Below are 12,104 nucleotides of genomic sequence, written 5' to 3' on the forward strand. Positions count from 1 at the left end.
TTACTTCATCCATTGTTGTTGTCCAGCTGGGGCCAATAGGCAGTTTCTGGGTCTATTCCATGGCCCCAGCCAGTAACATATCTGATTGTGGCCCCCAGCCAGTAACATATCTGATTGTGGCCCCCGCCAGTGCTCGGGCTCCACAGTAAAGGTTATCCACGGACTCGCATCTTATGTTCTGGATGTTAAGAGTTTTTAAATGAAAAATTCTAATGTCCCCGGCCCCCAGGGGCCCCCCGGCTCACAGCGCCCGGTGAAGCGTTCTGAGCACCCGCTGCCGCTGCTCTCTGATTAATCAATAACCAGGAGCCCATTAAATCCGGCGTGTTTTCTGCTTAATGCTGCGCGATACATCACGGCGTCCGGCTTCATGACATAACAAGCGATCCGATGATGAAACATTGTAACGAAACCACACAAACCGCACAATGGATGAATCCCCGACCCCCCGATCGCAGCTCACCCCACTGCTGTCCGCTCATCAGAACACACGACGGCTATACAGAGTAACCGGAACCCGCCGGCAGATCGGCCCCATCCGGCCCCCGTCACCCTTTCTCCTGCTGTAACGAATCAGTCGTTGGTCTCGTCTTAGATTCAGGAGCCGTATGTCTATCCCATGCATGTTTAATCCCCTCACTGCATTACCCTCTACCACCTCTGCCGGGAGGCTGTTCCACTTATCCACAAAGTAAAACTTCCTTTTCATCTCAGCCTCTGACCCTCTCGCTGTGACATTTCTCATCCCTCCTGTATTTCTGTAAATCCCCTCCACAGGGACATCTAGGTGACAGCCGGGTTCTAGAGACGCCACGTTATGCCGCCATGTTCTGGCAAAAGCCACAAAGCCAAAAATGGTACAGAAATAGCCAGAAATCCAGCGTCTGGGTGGGTTAAAGGGTTAATTGAAAAGGAAATTCATCCCGCTGCAGAGACGTATCTGCTTTTTGCCTTTTCCTTCCCCAGAATGCGCGCGGTTTTCGGTTATCTGAGGGGACGCAGCGTGGAGGCAGTTCCTGTGACTCATAAACATCCACGACCTAAAACAATGCCGAGTATCTCATAACCCGACGGCCCCGGCCGGCCGCCGCGCACCACGGGGTCAACCAGCCCCGCTTATATTACTTTCCATTCATCAAAGGCTTCATCCACATGAAATCAGCGTTATTTCTTGGGTTATATAGCGCCATCATAGTCCGCAGCGCTGTACAACCGGTAAACAGAACAAGCCGCGCATCGCTTAATAATACGGACAGAAACAAAAGGTGCGGGGGGGGGCCTGCTCAAAGAGCTTACAATCTACAAAACTGTCATGTTACATACTACTTCTTGTGTCCCGTCTACCCATTGTACAGCGCTACGGAATATGATGGCGCTATATAAAACAATAATTAATGATAACTGTATGCGGTGCGTTATGAATGGGGGAGGGGAATGAAAATTACCAATAACATGAAAATTGTCACTAAGATTAACGCGTTAACACAGACTGCTACAAAGGAGCAGACGGACCTGTTCCTGGGAGCTTACAATCTATTCAGACGTGTCAAGCAATTGTTACATTGGTGACTAGGAACAAACGAAATTACAGCGCGTGACCCAATAAGCGGGGAGAGACCTTGTACTTCTGCTTCATTCCAAGCAGTCGCTGGCGATGACATCACACCCAGAATCCGACACCTTAGTTACTGTAACAATTCTCAGGTCATGCAGAGACGCCGTTATCAGCGCCGAACAAAGGACGTTTCAAAAAGAGACTTTTGTTTATTTAAAATCCTCAGAGCTCTGGGGAACAGAGACGGCGCACGGTTCTCGATCACACTGAAACCTAGAACCCGCAGGCAGATCGGCCCCCGTCGGCCCACCGTGTCGCCCGTTTCTCCCGCTGTAAAGACTCAAACCTTAATCAGTCGTTAGTCTCGTCTTAGATTCAGGAGCCGTATGTCTATCCCGCGCATGTTTAATCCCCTCACTGTATTACCCTCTACCACTTCTGCCGTGTGGCTGTTGGATTACGTGTTGGAAGCAAGTTCTTATACAAAGTTTAAAAAGTGGTCTTATCACCATAGCAACCACTGGAACTTCACACCAAAAATCACTCTTTAATATCATTGCGGGAGCCGTAGAAATCTAAAGCATAGAAGTGTTTTTTCAGTTTATAAACCGGGTTTTACTTCTGCGTTTAGATCTCATCGCAGGATTCTGACTCCTCGAGGACTCGATGACTGAAGGGACTCTCTAAGCTCTGCCATAAAGCGTCGCACACAGAGATGGTTAGGAGCAAGGGGTGGCGCCGATTCGGTGCTTTTTTGCCCTTCAGCAGAATTGACGCGGGCCGCGCTCGCAGATTGTTGTCATGGTGACGCCGAAGATAACGCCGGCGGTATATTTGCACTGCCGCGGGATATCTCTCGACCTTTCCTGCATCGCTTCCCGTCAGAGGAGTGAATGTTACTGGACTTGAACCCCTCGCCGGCTCTGCGACTTCAAACGTTCTTCCTGTTACTCTTAATAACAAAAGATTTGGCTACAAATGGATACATGAACAAAAAATAGCACTTTCACATTTATTACTGTTTTTTTTTGGCCTAATCCATACTTTTCCCGCTATTACATTTAAAAAAAATGACCGGCCAATCACAATTTGCGATATTTAAATTAGTCTTTAATAACACAAAACATTTAATAAAAATCTAGAAAATTCTAATATTTGGGTCCGTGGCGTTTTTCTTTTTTTGAAGGTCACGATATATTTGGAATTTATCCGTTTTTAAGGTTACATTTTTAGATTTTTAAATAAAGATAATAAATAAAGATAAATCTTGCGTCTGGTCGGCCTGATTCTTTAGAAGATCCGGTTACTTTTCTTTACCCCAGCGTTCCAATGTTTGATATTTTCGGCGCGTCTCGTTGGTTGGCCGGCAGTCACGTGATATGAAGCGCGGGCGCGGACGTCTCGCTCTCTGTATTAGACAGTCAGGGTTCTCTGTTCTCTCCTGCGGATTCTTCATCCCGCTGTCCTGTCGTCACGGCGATTTCTTGGCTCGTAGAACGTCGTTTCTGCTTCAAGTTAATTCGAGCGAAGTTAATTACTGCGGGTCTCTTTATTTCCCGCTTCCTGCAGGCGCCGCGTGCCAAGACGGGACAAGAGTCTCATTTACCCCGGGGGTATTTATCCCCCGCCGGACGCAACACCTTCTGCCTCCAAACAATGTCTTATTTGTATTTCTTTAAAAAAAGGTGAATAAACAATTTAAAAAATATATATTAAAAGCCCCGCATTTGCCTCTCGTTGGGTTATTTCTCACGGCTCCGGACCCCAGAGATAACGACCCCTTTGTGGGTTTGTCAGGTTTGCGAAAGTTTCACCCCAGAAATGAAGCAAAATTCTAAAGAAATAAAGCGCGGTCCAGACGTCTTACACGGTGACCCAGAACCTGCCGGCAGATCGGCCCCATCCGGCCCCCATCTAGTCGCCCGTTTCTCCTGCTGTAACGACCTGCGGAACATGCATGCGCTATAGAAAATAACGAATAACAGACAGAGACGCCGGAAACGTTCTCGGAATTAAAGTTTCATACGTCGACGGATTCAGCATTTTTCCCCCCCAAGTTCTGGGCCGTTGCGGTGCCAGCGGGGTGAGCAACGTCTCAGGAATCTCTCCTCCATTCCTAAATGTGGTTCTCGTTATAAACCCCGCAGACGCTCGGCACGAGAGGGGGGGGACGCCGGCAAAAGACGCGACCCTCTGCGTGACGAGGAGCAGACGCGGTATTTACAACATGCGAGGAACGTAACCAGCGCTATTACTTCAAACAGTGACATCAGAGGGTCAGCGTGTGATGTCATGTGCCAGTTTTCTGCATCTAGAGGTACTAAATATAACCATTTATATATTATTATAAACACAAATATTTATAAAATTAACACAAAACCCAGAAAACAAATTGAAATTAACGAAGCCAAGAACACGTTTTTCAGCCCAAAATGTGCTGAAAGTTCACTTTCGTTAAAGGAAGGAAAATTAGAAAATTAGAAAGATATTCGGGGGGAAAGAGAAGCCAGAAAGTTCTATGCGGAAATAGTGGGCACCAGGACACAAAGAGTTAAAGTTACAGCCTCACCCCAGGGCATTTCTCATAAGCCCCAATTGAGATAATTACCCCAGAGGTCAAAGAGCAAAGGTTACGCTCAGGGTCCGGCCCATTTCGCGGACCGGGGAGAGGCAGCGTATAACGTCCCAAACACCCCTCCCATTAATACCCCAATTAAATGGGGGGGTGATTTTGGAGAACAAGGTGACCCTCTGAGAAATGCGGCGGCTTGGCACTCCAGCACCTAGATGGTTAATTAGCACCTTCCTGCTTGTCTTGGGTTTAAATCCAGGTTTAAAGCCCTGTGAAGCGCCATACGTGCCCCGCGGCGTGTCCGTGACGTGCCCCAGGGGCCACGTACTCCAGCCCAACCCAGATTTCAGCAGAAAGGGTTAAAGGGGGTTCCCAGAGATGCTGCATGCCAGGTTAGCTAGAGGCGCCTTTAACCCTTTCTAGGCTTGAACAGCCTGCATGTTATTCAGCTGGCCCTGCAAGAGTTAAAGAACTGCTTAAGCGTTCCGTCTTAGGGCATTTAAGACAAAAGCAGAACCCGCTGTTTTTGGGCGCGAGGGCTTTATTTACTAAATTAGGAAACCAAACCAAATGCAGGATGGGAATAAAACCTCTTTTTAACCCCCGCTGGAAAGCGGCGGGTCTGACCAATCAGGGCGGCCGCCTAGCGTTTCTCTCTCTGTTTACACCGGGGATTATCGCTCTCGTGTAACAGCAACAAACAGCGCAACCAAACCCAGACCGCAGGGCGTGCGCCCCGCTACCTGCCCCGCTACCGCTACCTGCCTCGCACCTGCTACCTGCCCCGCACACGCTACCTGCCCCGCACACGCTACCTGCCCCGCACCCGCCCCCGTGCTGCCCCGCTACCACTACCTGCCTCGTACCCGCTACCTGCCCCGCACCCGCCCCGTGCTGCCCCGCACACGCTACCTGCCAGGGACGGGGCAGTAAAGGTCGGCGGCTGGGGAGTAGACGAGTTACCCCCGAGGAGGAGATGTTTGAAAGCAGAGGCTTATAGTCGCGGGTCGGCTGCTGGTCGGATTTGGGGGCAAGTGAAGGAGGTCATTTTGCTGCCGCACAGGAGGGGCAACTGGGCTTACAGGACCGACCAGAGCGCTGGTCCGCGTGCTACCCGGGGTGACCTTGGAGAATAGGCAGCGACCCCTGCAGCGCCGATGGGGGCAATTAACCCAATGAACCCTGGAACAGTGAGCACGTAAAGCAGTGCATAGAGGAGTCATCTGCCCCATCTGTTCCCCAAAAAAGAGCAGCTTCTGAAACATGAGCCATTCCAGCGAGGGAGTTACCACCACCTCCAGCAGGCAGTTCCTTATCTGGACCTCAGAGTTTCAGTTTAGTGAGTAACAGATTCTGAAAAGGATACAGAGAAATATCACAAATATCACAACCGCCTGACACTTAACGTCAGCAGAGACGCCAGAAAACCACAGATATCGGCGAGAAAAGCAGAATATTCAAATTCAGATAAAAAATGTTTTTAAAAAATGTAAATCGCGGCGTTGTTATTATTATATAAATAATAATAACACACATTGTACAGCGCTGCGGAGTATGACGGCGATATATAAATAATAACACATTGTACAGCGCTGCGGAGTATGACGGCGATATATAAATAATAATAATAACACACATTGTACAGCGCTGCGGAGTATGACGGCGATATATAAATAATAATAATAACACATTGTACAGTGCTGCGGAGTATGACGGCGATATATAAATAATAATAACACATTGTACAGCGCTGCGGAGTATGACGGCGATATATAAATAATAATAACACACATTGTACAGCGCTGCGGAGTATGACGGCGATATATAAATAATAACACACATTGTACAGCGCTGCGGAGTATGACGACGATATATAAATAATAATAACACATTGTACAGCGCTGCGGAGTATGACGGCGATATATAAATAATAATAACACATTGTACAGCGCTGCGGAGTATGACGGCGATACATAAATAATAATAATAACACATTGTACAGCTCTGCGGAGTATGACGGCGATATATAAATAATAATAACACACATTGTACAGCGCTGCGGAGTATGATGGCGATATATAAATAATAACACACATTGTACAGCGCTGCGGAGTATGACGGCGATATATAAATAATAATAACACATTGTACAGCGCTGCGGAGTATGACGGCGATATATAAATAATAATAACACATATTGTACAGCACTGCGGAGTATGACGGCGATATATAAATAATAATAACACACATTGTACAGCGCTGCGGAGTATGACGGCGATATATAAATAATAATAACACATTGTACAGCGCTGCGGAGTATGACGGCGATATATAAATAATAATAATAACACATTGTACAGCGCTGCAGAGTATGACGGCGATATATAAATAATAATAACACATTGTACAGCGCTGCGGAGTATGACGGCGATATATAAATAATAACACATTGTACAGCGCTGCGGAGTATGACGGTGATATATAAATAATAATAACACACATTGTACAGCGCTGCGGAGTATGACGGCGATATATAAATAATAATAACACACATTGTACAGCGCTGCAGAGTATGACGGCGATATATAAATAATAATAATAACACACATTGTACAGCGCTGCGGAGTATGACAGCGATATATAAATAATAATAACACACATTGTACAGCGCTGCGGAGTATGACGGCGATATATAAATAATAATAACACACATTGTACAGCGCTGCGGAGTATGACGGCGATATATAAATAATAATAATAACACATTGTACAGCGCTGCAGAGTATGACGGCGATATATAAATAATAATAACACACATTGTACAGCGCTGCGGAGTATGAGGGCGATATATAAATAATAATAATAACACATTGTACAGCGCTGCGGAGTATGACGGCGATATATAAATAATAATAACACATTGTACAGCGCTGCGGAGTATGACGGCGATATATAAATAATAATAACACACATTGTACAGCGCTGCGGAGTATGACGGCGATATATAAATAATAATAACACACATTGTACAGCGCTGCGGAGTATGACGGTGATATATAAATAATAATAACACACATTGTACAGCGCTGCGGAGTATGACGGCGATATAAATAATAATAACACATTGTACAGCGATACGGAGTATGACGGCGATAAATAAATAATATCATTTTTCCCAAAATTTTGCAATTTTATCCCAAAGCGAGCGGGACTGCGGCCTTTGACCCTCGCAGCGAGGGTAAGTGCAAGTTTTTCAGGCTAGACAAAGAATGAAGTCCTGTCTAATTTAAAAAGGCTGCGATAAACGGGGTGTAACGGGGTATAGGGGCAGAGGAGTGGGGCAGGCAATTACCCCCAAACACCCCCATACCGGGGGGCATTGCTTAGGTGACCTGCAAGTAAAGGGTTAACACAGAGAGCAACCCCACAATATTAACCATTAGTGTGCTGCACCCGGCATGGAACAGGTTAAGGAGCTGCATGGAGGGGGCACAGAGGGAATTAAGGTAACCGTGAGGGGCATCCGTGACAGGCACTATGGGGCAATTGGGGGCATTTAATAGATTGCTGGTTCAGTTAACCCTTTAGTGGAACAGGACACGTGTCACTGCCATATGCCGGGGGGCATTAGACCCTTTCCAGGCCTGCAGCCCCCAAACACCTCATGGGGTATCTTAAAATACCTCAATATGTCTGCTGGAGGGGCAATACTGGGTGGCACACAGGGTGAGGGGCAGATTGGAAAGTAACATCACACAGTGAGGGGCAGATAGCTCAGGGTGCATGGGGCAAGTCGCACAGGGTTTATGGAGGGTATTACACGGGGTAGGATAGCTGTGGGTGTGTAGGGGTAGATAGGACACATGGGGGAGACTGTTCAGGGTGTACAGGGGGCAGATAGCTTGGGATACATAGGGCAGAAGAAGGGTATACGGGGCAGTTAACTCAGGGTTCATGGGGCAGTTAAGCTCTGTTGAGAGTTGCCCCTGTACACCCCCCAGGAGCGGTTCCTCTTACCCCAGGGTGCTGATGAAGCCATTCACCGAGCCCTCCGCGTACAGGGACACGATATCGCCGATGTACAAAAAGCTCGTCATCTTATCGATCATTCCGGGGGGGGCACGTGTGGCCCCAACCTGCAGGGCCCCGTCTAGCAGAGAAGCATGGTCCTGCCCTCCACGGGGGCAATTAAACACCCTGCCTCTCCAAGCAGTAAGAAGACAGGTGGCACACTATGATCCGGGGGCAGTTAGTTATCCTGACCCTCTGTAGATGCCCAGGGGCAGTTATCCTCATGCCCTTCTGTAGGTGTCCGGGGCAGTTAGTTATCCTGATGCCCTTCTGTAGGTGTCCGGGGCAGTTAGAAATCCCGTTGCCCCTCTGTAGCTGTCAGGGGCAGTAACTTATGCCAGTGCCTCTCCGTAGGTGTCCAGGGGGAGTAAATTATCCGGATGCCCCTCTGCAGGTGTCCGCGGGCAGTTAGTAATCCCAATGCCCCTTTGTAGGTGTCCGGGGGGCAGCTGGCCAGGTGCCCCTGGTCTTGTCCCGGGGCAGTAAGTTAGATGCCCCACCTCCTGGACGGACCTGGAGGTATTTAGCCTGCTGCCCCGGTCGCTAGGTAGCCAGAAGCTGCTGTCTCGGTGTCCCGGGGTCCCCCAGTAAGTGCCCCTCTTGGTGTCCCGGGGTACCTCAGTAATTGCCTCAGAGCCTCACGGGAGGAAGTTTCCCGGATCGGGTCAGCGCTCAGCTCCGAGGCGGGCTCCAGCACAGGGGAGGGGCTCCGGTCGGCAGGCAGCCAATAGGAGGGACTGCTGGGCGGGGCCAGGAAGGAAAGGTTTGTGGTAGTCAGTCACTCCGTACAGGATGAGGGGAGAGGGGCGCCCCGGGGGTACAGGGAGGGTCACATAAATAACAACTGCCCCGGGGGTACAGGGAGGGTCACATAAATAATAACTGCCCCGGGGGTACAGGTAGGGTAACATAAATAATAACTGCCCCGGGGGTACAGGGAGGGTCACATTAATAATAACTGCCCCAGGGCCACATAGAGATGGTCACCTTAATAATAACTGCCACAGAGAGGGTCACATTAATAATAACTGCCTCAGGGGCACATAGAGGGTCACATTAATAATAACTGCCACAGAGAGGGTCACATTAATAATAACTGCCCCAGGGCCACAGAGAGGGTCACATTAATAATAACTGCCCCAGGGCCACAGAGATATGGCATTTTAATAATAGCTGCCCCAGAAAGGATACTTTGGAAAATAAAACTGCCCTAGGGGCACATAGAAAGGGCATATTAATATGAGGGAGGAAATGGGCTTTAGAGCTGACTGTCTCTTTACCTTACATATACGTCCATGGCTAGGAATACTACAAACTACCCCATTTACTTCACAAATACCCAGTGTCAGAACAACTACAAGTTGCCCCATTACCTCACTTATATTCAAACCAACAGCTGGCAGCACTCACAGGGTTAAATTAGCTGCGCTGCCGGATGCTGTGTACAAGGCCACCGCTGCTGCGGCTCCACGGTCAGATTCCACGCAGAGCAAACATCAGAGGCACGCCGTGCCAGGATTATTACAAGCGCCCTGTCAAAAGGGGCAAACACCGGCCCCCTTCGCAAGCCCCGGAAACATTTGCCCTCTGTGGGGCACCTTTGTAATAAGTCTTGGGGGTCCTGCGCGCCTCTGACGTTCCCATGCAGGGAATAAAAACAATATTCAGCGCAAATTAAATAGATATGAGTAAAGGAAAGTTTTTGGAGATTGAACCTTTTCGTTGGTTGCTATGGTGATAACCCCACATTATAAACTTGGCACCAGGATTCTGTGCTGTCAAGACATGTAACTCACATACTAATTAGCTGATTGGCGTGCGTTTCCAAGGAAACCGTATTCCTGTCCTCAGCCATGATCTTATAGATCCGAGGATACAAGTCGCTGCTTCCAATTCCCAAAACACAAGTGTTTGTTAACATTAACCCATTACGAACCCAAAAATTAGCATTTTCTAAAAACGAGTAAGACAAAAAAGAGAATCAGGTTTTTATGTGATTTACCCCATTTTAGTAAGTTTGGGGGCCAGCTTTTTCAATCTCATACTCTGGGGTTATTTCTAAAGAATGATTCTGGGGCAAAGGTAGAAGTGTGACCTTATTGCCGTAGCAACCAAAAGAATGGTCCAATCGGCATGAACATTCTGTCGGTTCCTATGGTGAAAAGAAGAATTTTAAACCTTACTACTAGAATTACTCTGTCTAAATACCCCCCTTCAGAGTCCTATTCCCTTTTCGGGATTTTATTCCCAGGATTTTCCTGCGTCTTTTTTCTTAAAAATAAAGCAATGTCACAAAAATGCGTAAAATAAAAGCCCCTGTAGTGAAGATGGCGGAGGGGGTGGCTGAAAGGATCAGGCCAAAACTAAATACACCGCTGCATGGGATTCCTTGGATGACCCATCAAAAAATGGAATAAAATGCCCCCAGGGACAAATCATTCCTGCCGATCCTGGATCCATCCTCTGCTCCATCTATTCTAGCTCGTACTGGCGCGTGTTGGAGAGGAGTCATCGTTGGGGCAGACTGCGCCACCATATAAGACGGCGCTGGACCCAATAGGGTCCAAATGACCAAGAGATAATCTGTTGTACAGGTAAGGGGCCCTAAAAAGGGTCCCAGGAGGGCCCTAAGAGCCCCTGGCACAGAAGACCGCCCCAGGGGTAAGTGCAGGAAAGGTTCAGTGCTAGGAAGGTTCATCAAGGTGTCACCGGAACTCGGTACTAAAACCCAAAAGAATTTATTAGTTTGCGAAGGGAAGTAATGCAAACAGCGAGCAGGATACATTGTGTCTCCGGCGAGGGATTAATGTAAAAGCCTTTATTGGTTGACTGAGGGTGGTGATTAATGAGCCGAGGGGCAGAAGAAGATCTGGAATGGAAAATCCGCAGCGATGATCCTGTGGTCTGGGGGCAGAAGCACAAAAAACTGGGGAGATCCCATTATTCCGCGGAGTCTACATCGGAGTATCCGCTAGGGCCAAAACAGCACATAACCTCAGACTATGGCGCCGCGAGGGCATTAGCCGCCCAGCCTATGATTAGATATTTAATTTGTTTCCATTTTTCCATGTGATATTTTGGGTGACTTTCCCGGCCCAAACACCACATTGAGCTGATGCTTTATGGCAATGCTAATGAAGTCCGTCCCTCCATAGACTCTCATTGGTCAGTGAGTCCAGCTGGGTGATTAAGACCGAGCTATTGTCTAGTAGATCAGGGGTCAGATAACAGAACGAGAACTCCATACCAATGGCTGATCTGCAGCTGCTTGAAAACAATGCTGCATGAAGAATGCGGAAGAATGCCCTCCCCGTGGGGCAAATTGCGGGGAAATGTTTGGAATCTGCAACTTGTTACTTTATGGATACGACACAATGCTGTTGCAAGCAGAGATTAACCCTTCACACTCTGTACGGGGATCTAATAAAACATCGCGTTTGCTCTGCCTGCTGGCCCTCGTGGGAAATGATACACGTGCCGCTCCACTAAGGTCACGCAAGCCACTCATTAATCAGCAGGGTTTCTATTTAGTTTGTCCAGTCCCTCTCTCCTCCCCTGATGCCCCTGTCTTCTCCCCACTTTTCTAGGAGGTCAGAATGTTTGTGGGGTATGAGGGTATCGCAGGGTTCTACGGCCCTAAAAGCCCTGATAATGTGTATAGAAACAGCAGGAAACAGCTTTATAAATTAAATTCCTGCAGGCCTATTATCCGAGCTCCATTTATACAACAAAAAATGATTATTGATAGATAAGCGGGGGCTGGGCACGTGGAATCACACGGAATACTTTCATTTCCAAAAGGAAAAAAGCCATAGGTCGGTTTCCAATTGATCGTTAATTCATCCAATAAAAATTCACTTCATTGTCAGGATGAGAATGGTTGCGATGGTCTTAATTCCGCGACAC

The 12,104-nt window shown here is 47.9% G+C and overlaps 2 protein-coding genes across 2 annotated transcripts in view; one reads left to right on the plus strand and one right to left on the minus strand.

Annotated features, from left to right (window-relative positions):
* Positions 1–8,865, minus strand: part of ITPR2 (inositol 1,4,5-trisphosphate receptor type 2) — a 70,888-nt gene extending 62,023 nt beyond the window's left edge. The window contains exon 1 of the mRNA XM_053464419.1: positions 8,145–8,865. Within this exon, the coding sequence (XP_053320394.1) occupies positions 8,145–8,236 (92 nt within the window). The 5' untranslated portion in view covers positions 8,237–8,865. The remainder of the gene's footprint in view (positions 1–8,144) is intronic.
* ETFRF1 (electron transfer flavoprotein regulatory factor 1) overlaps positions 1–12,104 on the plus strand; it is a 203,325-nt gene that overhangs the window by 167,399 nt on the left and 23,822 nt on the right. The window lies entirely within an intron of this gene.

The sequence above is a fragment of the Spea bombifrons genome, chromosome 4 (genome assembly GCF_027358695.1).
Source record: "Spea bombifrons isolate aSpeBom1 chromosome 4, aSpeBom1.2.pri, whole genome shotgun sequence".
In the NCBI taxonomy this organism is placed as follows: Eukaryota; Metazoa; Chordata; class Amphibia; order Anura; family Pelobatidae; genus Spea; species Spea bombifrons.